The 16,171-nt window shown below is 31.6% G+C and overlaps 1 protein-coding gene across 4 annotated transcripts in view; it reads right to left on the bottom strand.

The window, feature by feature from the left end:
• Positions 1-6,367: 6,367 nt before the first annotated feature.
• The window catches only part of LOC129983773 (uncharacterized), a 104,510-nt gene continuing 94,706 nt past the window's right edge, over positions 6,368-16,171 (bottom strand). For 3 of the 4 annotated variants that reach the window (XM_056093400.1, XM_056093398.1, XM_056093401.1), the window contains 4 exons: positions 12,058-12,195; positions 11,914-11,958; positions 9,262-9,575; positions 6,368-7,966 (listed from right to left, as the gene is read on the bottom strand). In XM_056093400.1, the coding sequence (XP_055949375.1) occupies positions 7,703-7,966; positions 9,262-9,575; positions 11,914-11,958; positions 12,058-12,195 (761 nt within the window). In that variant the 3' untranslated portion in view covers positions 6,368-7,702. The remainder of the gene's footprint in view (positions 7,967-9,261; positions 9,576-11,913; positions 11,959-12,057; positions 12,196-16,171) is intronic. The other variant, XM_056093399.1, reaches the window with a different exon arrangement.

The following is a 16,171-nucleotide window of genomic DNA, read 5'->3' as shown; positions in this document are numbered from 1 at the left end:
AAGTTACATTTGTCAGCATGACAGTTTCGCAGTTTCTATTTCAAAATATTGCCATTCTAACAAAATTATTTTTACCACTTGCTTTCATTATCAAAGGGAAAACACAAGCAGACAACATTAAAACAATTTAAATTGTTTCATTTACATTTACTTCAAAGTTATTCAAATCTTTACTTTCCTTTGTGTAAAATTATTTTAAATTTCCCTTAATTAGCGAAGATCGTAAAAAGTATTCGTTATCAGGTAAACGATATGTCAATTTGATACAAATTTTTATGTTGTTTGACTGATGTAATATTATAAATATGTATGTCATATTAGTGTAATATTATAAATTTGTATGTCATACTGGTGTAATGAATTTTTGAATACTTCAATGATATATTCGGTTGTAAGATTCACTTGCGCAGCTTAGATCAAGAGTTGCAATAGTGTCTACTGAAAGGAGAGGAAGAAGTGACAATATAATGCATTTTCTATAATGTAATGCAAATCTTTTTTTTTTTTTACATGATACTGTACACATTTAAGAGGTTTGAAGCCAATCTTGAACTATTGTAGTTCACATATAATTTTTGTTAATTCACAATGTATTGAAATTTCTGTCTCAGGCATGCTGATACTAGTTGAGTGCATACAATTTTTATTAACTTATTCATTTCATGAAAAGCGTCAGCAATCCTTGAGTTGCATTTTTGCAGTTGTAACTATGTTTTCAATTCAAATACATTTAGCTTCTTTGCAAAAACATGCCATATTCTCCAATTCGACTTTTAAATCATGGTATTTTGCTGCTCTAAAATTGACTATATTCTTTTTGGAGACGATATCATCTGTCTTCATAAATAGGGGTGATTGAGGAACCAGGGCCTTTATATCTAACATTATTACTTTATTCACCTCGAAAAAACATAATTTAATTTCGTTTTGTGGCCTAAGACATGACGGAAAATATTTCTTGAAAAAAAAATGGTTTTAATCTCTTTGTTTTGAATAAAAATAAATTGTAACAAACGTTATGGTACTATATAAATAATGCACCTGCTAAAATGTCGCCTTTTCTGGAATTTCTCCTTTTGCATAAAACAATCCACAATAAAAAAAATTTCAGTTGGCTTTGAAATTGTTTGAGACACTATACCCACTTTCTGTTTGTTATCAAATTTTTTAGCTCGCTTTCTGTATGTATGTAGCAATAAACTTCTATGTCATACATTCACTGATCGTGGCAGACGATAGCTAGAGTGCATCAATGCCGTGGCGTGCCCATTGTGGCACTCTAACGTTGATAGCTTGATTCTAAAGATTTTGCAAAATGATGTCCTTTTTACATTCATTCCCTATTAGCACAAAATATAGTACATCTTCCCGATGTTGCTCAATTTTCTAAATGCCAACCAATATCGTGAAAATATCATAACAATGCTATTGGACATGTTATGTTAATAGGGTTAAGTCTTCAAAGAAGCACTAAATGTTTTATGAGCATCAGTATAGTCTAATTCAAGGAATTAAAGAAAATTAAAAGTATTCTTTGTAAACTCAAATACATGTTGTCATGCAAATAATATTTTAATAAAATCTGGGGGAAACTGATAAAATAGATTCTGTGCTTCTATGACTGTCAGAGTTGTTATCAATATCACTCATATCTAATTACAGATCATACAAATTATAAATCTTTTACAAACATTTCATAGTATTGGTACTTGGAATGCCCACAAAGTATTTGATTTTTCCTTTAATTCCATAAATTTAAAATCCTTTTCCGTTTGTTTGCATTTTAATTCATTTAATATGTGTATTTCCAAATACGCAGAATTTTTGCCATAATGATAAGTAATCCCATACGTATTGTATTGACTTAGTAAGGTCAACTAGAATCAAGTCTGATTAAATACAGCGAATATAATTTGCTAATAGAACTACACAATCGTTTATTATTTCATTAACTCCCGCGTGCTTCACGGATACTATGGTATTGTGGCGAATGGGTAGCATAACCATTGCTTTTGCATAAACCATTATGCAAAAGCAATTGCTCGTGCAGCGTAGTTGTTAACTGGCTTATATGCTATTCACCACAGACTCTCCCTCCAGTGAGGCGAACGATATGGCTATTGAGAGATGATGTATTTATTAGCTGTTGTCTAATGGGCCTATACCCAGTTGAGTAGCGCCAAGCATTATGGCGAGCGTTTGTGGGTAAGTGGTTGATGCGTCAAGTGAGTCTGATAACTTTGGTTGCGGGTAGATGGCGCCACAACAGCTGTACGAAGGTTGTAGGTTCATCGTCCGAGGACACCAATTTTAGGGATTAAGATGCGCGAGGATAGAACCTGGGACCTTGTGGTTAGCAGTTCAGTTACTAAACCTTTATGCAAAAGCAATTGCTCGTGCAGCTTAGTTGTTAACTGACTTATATACTATTCACCACAGTATCATCGTAAGCCTGTCTGATACAATTCTGAAAATTTATTCTATCCTTCACAATTTTTGATGGCAGATTTTTAGCTTCCAATATTTTCAACTGTTCAATATATTAAAGTGAACGCTCCTATCGTATAGACAGCGCACATATATCGATAAATGTTCCTTTTTATTAAAATCATGTTCTCGTCTGCAAGAATGACAAAGCATTAAGCTGTCTGCATCTCTTCAAATATTTTATTTCGCACTTTATCAATAATTATATCTAGTAGGGCATTTTACACAAATAGTGTGAGTATTTTACATTTCCAGATCTGTGTCTATTTTTTTTAATCAATAACTTCCTAATTATTTTCTATTAAGGCTAAAAACCACAATACCGTTTGCTCGTGGGTAATCAAATAAAAGAGACCTGATCTGTCTTTTTTCCATTTATTATACATAAAACAGCTACTGACGAAGACATCTAAAGCACATTAACATAACATCACAAAAGCACGCGCACACACAGCAACAGGAGACACATCCGTTACATCTCTAATTAGGCATTACAAAATTCTGAATCACAAAGTAAAAAAAGAAGCGTATCAAGATTCAACAGAAACTGCGCATGCGCCGGTTTCCTGATGATTACAGCTGGAATAGGGGAAAGGCGTCTCTAAGACGGAACACCGTTCTTAATCAATACTTTTACTTTCGACATATGTAAAAAGCAGAGCTTTCTCTTTCTCTAACACCAGTATTTTTTCGAGATATTATCAATAAGATTTTGAATAATGTAACCATATAGCACCAATTTTCTTTAATAGGCATTTCTTGCTCCTTATTTATTTGCAAAATGATGAAGTCCTTTCCGAGGGTTGAATTATTTGAGCCATAATTTTTTACTGCATTACAATGAGAAAGATCAATTGATGCTTCAAAAGATGATTATCCTTTTCGCTTTACTCGTAGCAATTTTTCTAGTACTTAAATTTTTTACAATAAAGGCATCATATTTATAATTTGCAACACTATTATTTTTCTAGATAGTAACGACACTAGCAGCAAAAAATGAATATTGGAAAACGAAATATTCTAATTTCTTGAAATTATAGAATTTGTTATTTAACGGGCAAAATCTATCGCCATGTTAGAATTTTCGACCGAACTAAGTTGAAATTCCATGAAACGATACATCTGTATCTGAAGAGATTGATATGCATCCGGTACTTACAGCATTTTTTAAAATTGTCATCAGTCCCAGTTCCTACCGTATTAGCACAAGGTACGATATCTCAAAGCTGTTGCTGGATATTTTAAATAAGGGACAATATTATGAAGATATTGTAACAATATCCAACATTTAATGCTAATAAAGTTTAGTTTAGTTTATTAACGTTCCGTTTTAAAGCAACACTAGGGCTATTTTGGGACGGACCTAGTAATTTTGAACCGCGGTCAGCTGACGTGGACGACACCTGAGCTGGCAATCCCCTCTCCACACCACGTCACACCAGCGGGAGGACATTTGGCCCGGAAGGATTAAACGTGCTCCAAACCCGCTTACACGACGGTTTTTCAATGGAATCGGATCATGAACCTGTAACCCTCCGATTCTGAAGTCGAGACCTTACCACCAGGCCACCACGGCCCCTAGTGCTAATAAAGTAGGATGTTTCCTAACTCCACTCCTCATTAATGCAATCATCATTATAATTATCACCATCGTCAATATTTACAGGTTCACTCTCATTAGATAAGGTGTTTGAATGAAAAAAAGCAGCCGAAAATCTGTTTTTATCATAATTTGTCTCTTTTTCTTTTTCGAAGTTTAAATGCTTCTTGGCTAATAAAATTTGTAGCAATATTTGAACAAGATGACAGTTTTTTACTATCCGTGAGCATTTATCTAATTTATATTCTTTCAGAAAGTAGTACACTTTATTTAAACTTTTAGGAGCCTGAGAAAAAATTTACAGCTTGAAGAATATTGCTAACAACATTAAATTTGTTCAGTATATTTTGTACATAAAACTATCATATATACAGAATTAAATTTGAGAGTTTTTCTCAAAGATGTGGCTTGAATTTTTTTTTTTTTTTTTTTTTTTTTTTTTGTGGTGCTATCAGATATTTCAGAGAGGGTATCAAGAACATTTTCTAATCGAAATTTTAAAGGATTGTTGCATCTATCTGCCTGAACGAAAGTGTCAGACAAAAATTTCAATATTAAATTTGAAAAGACAAACATTGCACAAATTATTGTGATTGCAACAATCAGAAGTAGATGTAAAATAAGAAATTTGTACACCACGTATGTCCTCATATACACAGTGGCATGATGATAGAAACGTTCGAAGATAAGAATACTTTTGTTCAGACAAGCAAAGAGATGGATTGCTTGCTTTAAATGAGTATTAAATTTCATTATCATCATAAATATAATGAAAAGTAAATTTTTTAGGTTAAATATTATTGTTATTTTTTTAAAGGGGTAGAGTCTGATGCTTTACTGATTCGACGCTGTCGTGAATTGCACCACCTTGCATGTACTGACAAAGCGGACTGCCGCATTATATATATTTAAAGAACTGATACTTTAGAAACTTCAGAATGAAGATTTGAATGTATTTGAATGTAATTTACTTATGTAATTTACTGAACCTTGCTTAGCAAGTTTCTTAAATAAATATATTTAAAAAATTGCAAATGGAAAGTTATTCAGTTGCACTTAATGAAGATAATAATAGTATAACTAAACAAATGTTCAAATCTAATAAATGTAAAGAAACTTCTCATATTGAAGGCAATTTTTGTACCTCTGTTTTATAATGAATAGAATCCTCCTGGTTTTTATGTAAAATTAATAACAATTTCATAAAAAATAATTCTCGTAACATATATTATCATGAAAGTTAATATAAGAAAATTATTTTTTTAAATTAAAAACTCGTTCAGATTTTTCAAGATTTCTTATATGTATACGTCGATGAATTTTATTTTGGGGAAAATTTAAATAATTACTTATTCTTTATTAAGTATGGGAAACAATTTCAGATAATTCATAGATGTTATCATAGATTTAAAAATATAAACACAATATGCAAAATAAGCTATAAAATTAAAACTGACTTTTTCTTTTTGTCGATCTAACTTCTTCCATTGTTGTAACTTTCTAAAATTCTGAATATGTCAAAAAAATGTAGCATTAATGATTTCTCCTTGAATCATCGCAAATAATAATAATAATAATAATAAAAATAACAGATTTATTTTAGCTGATAATAATTGCATTCTTAATTAGAAATGAAATTGCGCTTGTGTGTCGATATGATTCTTGCGAATTATAGAAACTGAGTCTTTTCAAAAATGAGTCAAAAATTGCTACTAATTTGCGAGAGCAAAATTTACTGCAATTTCATATACTTTATGTCTACATTAAATTTACTCAGAATTCTTCAGTATCATCCCTTTGATATAATACTGAAGGATGAAAGTCAATGGCACGCAATTTTCCCCGTATGTAAAAGCGGCAAATTTTAGCAATTGGGTGCCATTGATTTGCATGCGAATTTAAGAGCAAACAAATTACATTCGAAATTAAAATAATACTTAATTTTAATTTGAACAACTTCCTTTGTAGACTTTGTATGGGGCTAATTCATTAGATTAAAGGCCAACCTTTGCTATTTAAAGATAGTCCTGTTTAATACTTCGTCTGAACGTATGTTTTCTTTATGGCCAACAAATTAAGGAGTCGCTAATTGATCAAAATATTTCACAGAATCTAGAATAGAGCTTAAATTAGTTATCATAATAAATCGCCGAAAACAAAATACAATAAAAGCTTATAAGAAGGAAGGGGGGGGGGAGAGAAATAGAATTCAGTTACGAATCTACTTATATCAAACTAATAATGGTTTCAAAAAAGAAAATTATAATAAATTTCTGCACAAAGATTTAAAAATATTTTATATATTTCAAAAATAAATCAATACATATTTTTCACAAAATAATACGCATATAATAATTATTTGTACATACATCAATAAATTGACTAGGTAAGGACCCTGTATAAATAAAAAAAAGGATGTGCCCACCGCATTTCCAAGAGAGAAAATTCTTGACCTTGTCTTTTCAACGCATTTAATGCACTTCATTTTTTTTTTTTTTAAGTAAGCTAAAACCTACATTACTTTCAACTCAATTCTTACAGTTTCGTATAAAATAAGTTTCTCAAACTAAACAGGGAAAAAAAAAAAAAAAAAATCGCGACCATGATATAAAGGTCTCTGAACTGTGGCTCGCGAGTCACTTGAGGGTATCTTGGGTAATAATTTTAAAATAAAACTGAAAATGGCAAAGTTATTACTTTCCTTTATAAAACATAACAAAAAATTACCACAAAAGTGATTCCATTTAGCATATAGTAGTTGTGAAACTATAGAATACTAACTTCGATTTCCCACTTTGCATTTTTGGTTTAGTTCATTTATTTTTATGTGTCATTTTGAAGCAATATGAGAGCTATATGGGGATGGCTCTTATAATTCTGAACCACAATCAGATGACGAAGGTGGTTTCCAATCGGGTACCGCTTCTCTAAACTTTCACACCGTACCAATGAGAGGACATAACTCTGACTGCTTGAACGTGCACCAGATTTACTTACATGATAGTTCTTTGATGTAAGCTTTTTGGCCCTGAAGTTGAGATCTTAACACGCCAGATCACTGCGACCTTTGCAGTTTTGATATAGGCCTCAAAAACGTGTCATTGCACTAGCAAAGGACAGCGCGATAGAAAAAAACTTAATCATCTGCATTCGCTATTTTTCTTTTTGGAAAACCCACATATTCTATTCTCAATAAGTGCCTTTTTACATACTTCAACAAGTAAGGACTATTTTCTTACATGTAATTAATTAAAAGCAAGTTAAGAACTTAAATTACTCAATAAAAATTATTGTGCTTAAATTGAAATTAATTAGTTAGAAACCGGGCATATAGCAATTTTCAAAAGCAGCCAAGAAACCTCAGAATGATTTAAAACAAATTATTTTAAGTCATTTTTCTTATTTTAGAATTCACACATAAGATTGTTTTAATTGTTTTTCTTTGCAACTAAGCACTTGATTATCGAATAATTAAAAATTTTTCGAGGGACAAATTTGTCGTATTCTCGATATCTGCCCAAGAAAAGAAAATTCAGGACCACAATTTGAGTTTCATGAGCGGTAGACACCTCATAGAATAAGCTTTTGCAATTCCGATCCAGTATTCCTGATATTCTACTGCTCCAACAGGATGCTTAAGTTCTCTATAGGCAAATGACTCGAAATTTCGGGATTTAGTTTCGTGCACAAATTTAGCACACCGTTTGGCATAACATAGGCGACTCCATAGGTTGTCGTTGGAAGGAAGCTCTTGAATCTATGATCGATGCAAATGCTTTCGTTGAAAACAACTAAAAACAAATGACAATAGGCTTTTCTCCAGTCGGTACACTCAACGAACTCAAGCACTTCACGAAACGCTTTTTCTTCCTGAAATTTCTAAAGAAGGGAGAATTATGGTATTAAAAAACAGAATTTAATCTAGAGATACATACAATTGTTTTTTTTTTAAAGATACTAGCTGTATTTAAAATATGAATCAAAATTATTATTTAATCTTTGGTTTATTGGGGAAATTACTGCTACATATACATTTAACCCTCAATGCAAATAAGTGTCTTTTTTAAAAATGTAATTTATATTAAAAATGCTGTAGAAGAAAAAAAAAAAAATATTGTATGAGGTTTAAACTGGTAGTTGGCACTCCGCTGTTTCATGTCATTTATGCTTGTTATACACTAAATGATAAAGTATGTATATTCAAAGTACAAAATAAGAAATCAGTGAAATTCATATAACTTCTCCAGCTCGATAAAAATTCAGCTGGCATCCATTTAATAAGAGCGAATTTTTGAATTTAAGATAATGAAATGGCGCCATTGGCATTCTGTACCATGTCACAGGTTATACACACCTAGAACCAACCTGCTTATCAATACTGAGTGCATTTAGCATACAAACTGGGCCTCCGTGATGAAAATATATTGAATTTAAAAGCAAAAAGAGCTTAAAAATCCGATATAAGTGATAGGTTACGTTGCTCTGCAGTAGGAAACTAACTCAACACAGTAGAAAGCTGAACCATCGGTTATTCGCGAACCGTAATGGCGGATAAAGTCGGCGTTCCAGGCTCACAAATCGATTTTATTGCTTTCTCGGAGACCCCGACACCAAGCCTTGAAATTGTATGAATAATATTGACAATTTTTGTTACCTTTGTATAGAATCGTGGAGAAGTATTTAACGAATGTGCAAGTCCCACTGAAGATGAACTCGATTTCATTAATAGTTGGAGTTCGATATATCAATTATTTTTAGTGCCTTCCCTTATAAAAAACATCAAGTTTTTAAAAAAATTTAGTAATGAAGATATGAGAAATAATTCTCAAGTTTTAAATGGAACTACTTTTTAGTGAACTGGATATTGTTTTTTTAGAGTGATTTTCTGGAGAACTAGTGTCAATTAAAGAAAAGTGAGTACGATTTTTAAAAAATTCTCCGAGAGTGAAGAATCTAATTAAGTTATGTATTAATTACCGGATGCCCAACTTAAGCAAGTTTCATTTTTCAGATTCTATATGGTCGGTCTACTTGACCTAGAAGAATAATGACAAGTAAATCCGTAAAGGCCAGACACCAATCAAACGCTAAATTCAGTAATGATCTTCGAAGAATGACTCCATCTCGACGGCATAAGTAGTTTAAGTAGAGGAAGGGGAAGCATAAAATCTTACCCATATATGATTGCTGTCATGAAAATCATATAGAACTTTCTCAGAGATGATGACAATAAATTTCTTCTTGCTCGTACAATATGGTCCAGTTCCAGAACAATCACAACTCAACATCTCAGAAATATATCTATTGGGTCGCTTCAAGTATTCAGGCAGGACATCCCTTAAAGTAACGACATTGAACTGTGCGTCTTCCTGAAGAAACTGCTTTAACCATAAAACTTTATCCGCTACGGGATCATCATCGCCAGGATGAAAAAGGTAGACAGTATCCACGACCAGTGGCAACAAAGGTATGCTTTCTCTCTCTTCTACTAAAAATAAAGGGGAAAAAACTATCAAAACAAAAATCTAAATTGAAATACAAAGATCATATATACAAATTTCAGATTTCGTAGATCATAGCAATGTGATTATCTTCCCAAAAAATAACAAAACTCTGAGTGTGTGCCTATTGTGTTGACGTTAAACAGGTCACACTATTTGACCTGGAACTATCAAATATGGCAGATAGACAGATAATGGCAGATAACTATCAAATATGGCAGATATGACCTTGGAGTGTGCACTTCTTTTTAAAACAAAATTTCAATTAATAAAACATTAACCTGCATTTCGGCATTTTTTCACAATAACTTACTTTTATTTATTTATTTTTTACAAAAATATAATTTTCATTGTTTTAAAATTAGGAAAAATGTCTTTTTAAATATATCATTTTAACAGTCACGTAAATTATACATAATTTTTGGCAATTTCTTAAAAACATACTTTTCTCCCCCTGATTTCTAACAATAGATTATGCTGTTGCCCTGAATTTCAAATGTTTTCACTTTCCATCAAAAATTTACATGATTTCCTCCCATTGTTGAAAACTAAAGAAAAAGAATTCTGTTCAATATTTGAATAGTTTAAATAATAATAATAATAATAAAAAAGTGAAATTTCAATACCAGAAAATTTGGAAGATAGATGAACAATACATTTACGTTTTTAATAGCGCTATGATAACACGAGACTAACTTCCATTAGAAGGATTCACGTACGCATTGCACAAAACATATGTAAGACAATTAAAATAATGCGTTTTTAATCCTGACAATTTGACAGAATCATGGACATGAAGTTATCTTTAAGCGATTTAACTGCAATGAAATATAATCAATAGCTCTGGAACATTAACTGAAATCAGAGCGACTAGCTTTAAATAAATGCAAAATAAACTACACTGAAAAATTTTGAAAACACACCTTTATTAGTTTCATTAAATGCAGATTTAAAAAAAAAAAAGAAAAAACATTTTTAATTTTTAAGCCTTTAATTTATAGACTCTTGAAATCAATTCTTTCTCAAATTCACTACTATGTAGTGCCATCGTATGGAATAAAAATTAGATTAAATAAATCGATTGTTTAATAATTAAGATCAGAAAATATTAAAACTATATAATGTCATCGAAAGCACACGAATGTACAAAATTTCATAAATATAGCATACTATAAAGTGTGTGGAAAATATTTCCATTTTTATAAACATAGAAACGTGATAAATAAGCATGTTTAAAAACTGGTACATTTCCATGGCAAGAAAAAATAAATTAATACCCAAGCAATAATATCCTTTCCCTAAGCTACATTTCATTTTTCTTTAAAAAGCGAAATAAATGCGTTAATTATTTTTCCAAATATTGTGATCTTTTCGGTTTTGCTCCATCATTCAAGCACCATTCATTTGATTGTTGAGATGTATTTGTGTCAAAAGCAAACATCAACATTTCATCACCAGTAATAATGCTTTTTAAAAAGGAATCACTTTGAGAAAGCATCTCTCAGACTACTTCAGCAAGTTATTGTTCTTGGTGCAACTTGAGAAGTGGTACATCGCAACTCTAACTGATCTTTTAAAATTGTTTAACAGGAACCAAATAATGTATAATAATTCTTCAATAATGTGTCTTATTGTCAAACGGCGATCCCTAAGCACCAATTCTCTGCCCTTATTGATATCTTTCTCATCTATCGAAGAGGACGGTCTACCAGATCGCGGGTCATCATTTTTAAACTTTTAAACTAATTAAATACTCTTCTTTTTGAAAAACAGTCATTCTTAAAAGCTTCTTACAACATTTCAAATGCTTTTGTAGCAGAAATTTCATTGCGAAACAAAATTTAATGCATGTTTTTTACTCAATAACATTTCTGATTTCGGGAAATCAACACAGTTTAGTCTATATCATTAAAAATAAGTTTATTTTCAGACGATAAAAAAAAAAAAAAATCCTGAATGCTGCCAGATGTTTCTAGAATTCGTAAAAGTGTTTGATGAAAGTTTGCAGATGATATCTACTATAACTATATTTTAAATAAAGAATTCCAGAAAGTTTTTGTTCACAGTAATAGAGCAAAAAGCCATTTTATCATTTTTTTTTGTTTAGTAATAATGCTTAATTTATTACTAGTTAAAAGTTTCGAAAGCAAGAGTATTACAAAAATATTTTTACTTATAGATGAAATTATGAAATATTTTTATTTCTTAAATCCAATTGTGAGTGAACAAATGAAAATAAAAAAGAAATGTAAAAAAAAGTAGCTTGATCCATAAAGATACAAATAAAAGAAATATGGGAAATATCGAAGACAAAATAAAACTCACTTTCATTACTTTTCTCAGGAACTTTATCGGTTTTTATTTTAGATCCTGAAAAACATAACAGGGATTAAATTAATATATACATATATATATATAAATTTACAATTTCTTCAAAAATAATTACATTATATGAAGCAAAGCTTTTACTTCTGATATGCTCGGAACAGGACCATAATGCAAAAACAGTAAAAAACAACAGAAAAGCAATTGCTACAATCACTTTGGAGGGAAATTTTGGATCATTCTCTCTTTGATCCACTTTTGTGTTGTTACTCGCAACAGTTTCTGTAAAAGACAAATTTTACACTAAAAATAAAATAAAAAAATGTATGCCTATTTCACTACATTCAATATAAAATAATGCTTTTAACTCCTTCCTCAGTAACTTTTAGATAACTTTAAGGATAAAAACGTCAAACTGTATCGATATTGAATCAAAATGCATTTTATTACACATACAATGATCGGGCGTAAGCATATACAAGATGAAGTAAATTCAAAATCTTAAACTATACTAAAAAATCTGATTTAGATAGGGAATGAATGCTCATGAAATACATTGCTACAATATTAAATTCCAAATTCATTCAATGAAATATAAACATATATTATATACAGTGGTGGCCAAAAGTGTGGACATTTTTTGAAAGTTTCATGTTTTTCAAATTTGCGTGCTTGTAGAATATATTAATTTTCACTTAAATACAAATGTTTATATATCAAATTGAAGGTAATTTAAAGTAGAATTTAATAACAAAAACAGTATTACAATATCTGTATTACAAAAAAAGTTACGCTTATTTTAGTAGAACAAACAAACACAAATCGTTTTCAATAATGACATGTTTTGTAATAAAAGCGTACTAGCCAATCACAAAACTGTTCTGAGGACCAATCAAATGTCTGTAACTATAGTTTAGATTATTTGGATGGTAAAAGAGTTATTGTTGTGGAAATATTTTGCGGAATGATGCATACTAGTACAATTAAATAGAGTACTGCTGTTTTTTTAATATTTTAAGTCCTTTTTTTTAATTAAACTAATTTTAAACAATGTCACCAACAAGAAGAACTGATTGGACATCTACAAAAAGAAGCCGAATTGTCATATTGAGAGAAAATGGCCTCTATTATGCTGAAATTGCAAGACAAGTTGGTGGTTCAGTGACTTGTTCTGGTGTACGAAAGTTCTGTTTACGTTACGAAAAAACGAAATCAGTAGGAAATAAGGCCAAATCAGGCCGAAAAAAATGCACAAGTGCTACTGCCGATAGAAAAATTAAACGGCTATGCCTTCAAGATAGAAAAATTTCCTCAGGTGCCATTAGATGTGAAATGAGTGCAGCGGGTATTGCAGTAAGTTCAAGAACAATAAGAAGAAGGTTATCAGGATTTGGACTACAAGCTAGAATTCTAAGGAAAAAACCATATTTAAATCAAAAGCAAAGCGAAAAACGAGTTAAATGGGCAAAAGAACACATTAAATGGTCAAAAAATCAATGGAAGCAAGTAATCTGGAGCGATGAGACTAAAATATCGCTCTTTGGTAGCGATGGTAGAAAATACGTGAGACGTAGAGTAGGTGAAGCGCTTCATCCTCATTGCATTGAAGCAACTATGAAAACAACAACAAATGCCATGATTTGGGCATGTAAGTCTGCAAATGGTGTGGGCTGAATTCAAGTGGTTGATGGCATTCTGAATGCCAAAAAATACATCGAAACTGTCCTGGAACCAAAATTGATACCTTCCATCAGGGATTTCTTCCCCAACAAAGCACCATTTATTTTTCAGCAGGATTCAGCTCCATGCCACACAGCAAAAGTATGCAAAGCATGGTTTCAAAATAAAGGCATATATGTATTACCATGGCCAGGAAACAATCCTGATCTCAATCCAATTGAAAATTTGTGGCGACGTTTGAAAATTCTTGTACGACAAAAACGTCCATCCAATAAAAGACAACTTATTGAATCTATAATTGATTCTTGGCACCATGTTATTCCGAAAGATGAACTCCAAACACTCGTTCACTCGATGAAAATACGCTGTGAAGCTGTCTTAAAAAATAAGGGTTATCCTACTAAGTATTGATTGTGTAAGTATCACTTTAAAAAAATGCAAATCTAAGATACATCTTACTAAAATTAGCGCAACTTTGTTTGTAATACAGATATTGTAATACTGTTTTTGTTATTAAATCCTACATTTAATTACCTTCAATTTGATATATAAACATTTGTATTTAAGTGAAAATTAATATATTCTACAAGCACGCAAAGTTGAAAAACATGAAACTTTCAAAAAATGTCCACACTTTTGGCCACCACTGTACATAATCAGCAAGAGCGCTTTTCCCTTTATTCTCACATATAATTCGGTAATAAGACGTGCTATGCTATTAGATTCACTATATAATAAAAGATATCAGGAATGTGTTTTGGATCTCTTCTTTTTATCTATCTGTGCCCAAAATTTGATTTAGATTTACATCATTTAGACCACACAGTGAATTTCATTTATTTTAGGTGCATTTTATGTTCATTTATTTTTCGAGTTATCGCTTACATGCATACGAAAAGACAGACAAGTAACCAGTCATATGGTTTATGGTTTAAATAAAAAATATAATTATATGCCTTCGCGCCACCACATATAGATCCAACACGTCTACAGAAATATCCGAGAAACATGGTCTGTCAACTTCAGTACGAATTTGCCTCTGTTAAAGATGCTGTGCGAAATGACGTGAAAATAATGCATATTTTTCCAAAGTATTTGAAAGATGTTGAATGGAATTTAAGTCCAAGTTTATCGGTGACCATTTCAATGGAAAATTTCTTGAACCAAAGGTCAACCAGACTGATTCTATGACTATAAAGTTTTCTGCTACCACATTCCATTTCCATAAAGTGAAAAGATGTAGGTCGTTGTTAAGCAAAAGTACATCCTTTGATAGGGACAGACCTTAGGTTCATAGATCCAAACGAAATTGTTTAAAGATGACACCATTGAGCCACAATAACTTCGCATAGTTCCAAATTGGCAAGTTAAGTCATATCACTGACTCTCCGACTCGCCCGAAGGCACACGGATAATAAATATTGAATGACCGGGCCGCCGCCACAACAACACTGGCGGGAATTGTGGTTAAGACCCATCACCGGCCACGGTACAATTCGTTCCGTCATCGATGGGAGGAGCCAGAACCCCACCTTTTCGTGTGCCCTCCAGGGTAGCGTGATCCAACCACCATGCCGGAAGCATCTCATCCTCATTTCGAGGTGCCCCCCAGGGAGTAAACTGGCAAGTTGAATCCTTCGTTCATCAACATGAAGCATGATGCTGTTTTCATCAAAACACATCATAACTTCATGGAACTTGCTTCCAAAGATTTGTTGTATAATGGTGAAATTTTCGGCTCAAACAAAATATTAAACGCAATAGCATAGGCTGAGAAGAGGTATTCTAGCTTGCCTTCAATTCTCGATACCTATAAAGCATAGGTTCCCAAGTGGTCCAGGTGGACCCCCAGGGGTCCATAGGAGACCATACGGGGGTCCACGTAGACATGAAAAGAAAACAGGGGTTCACAAGTTGTAAGTGTTTGTAATAATAAATGTTTATAATTTTGTATAACCACAAGTATTATTTTAATAAATAGGACACAAGAAAATGTGCTACTTTTTTTTTTCTTCTTAACACCCCCAATTTAGGGTGATATTTTTTAGGAGTTTTGGGAATACAGTAGAAATGTAGCAGCAGGGGTCTACCGAAAATAGTAAAACTTTGAAAGTGGTCCACGAGAAAAAAAAGTTTGGGAACCTCTGCTATAGAGAAACCAATACAGACAGTATAACAATCCGATATTTAATAATTAAATCACCAAATCGGTTTGATGATTTAATTATTAAGTTAAAAGATTTCGATGGCCAAAATATTCAAGAACAGCTTGTATTTGACAGAATAATTATTTTTTCTCTACATTCTTCTTTATTCACCATATTTTTCACGATAAAAAAGAAAAAAGAGAAACCGAAACATTCAAATATTTTTTTTAAAAAATTTAATTGAATTTTTAAAATAATTTAACTGAAATTACGTTTCCCCTGCTTTCGTATTTGAAAGTTCATTGGAACTATCTAAATTCAATTTATTCTGGCAAATCATTCTCTCTTACAATTAAATCTAAATAAAGATTGTAGAATCAAACATTGAACACTACAAAAAGGTTTAACTGATGTTCTGCGTATTTGAACTG

This window comes from Argiope bruennichi, chromosome 9, assembly GCF_947563725.1.
Source record: "Argiope bruennichi chromosome 9, qqArgBrue1.1, whole genome shotgun sequence".
Lineage (NCBI taxonomy): Eukaryota > Metazoa > Arthropoda > Arachnida > Araneae > Araneidae > Argiope > Argiope bruennichi.
Note: the sequence above shows the minus strand (reverse complement) of the source record. Positions and strands in the feature narration are given on the sequence as shown.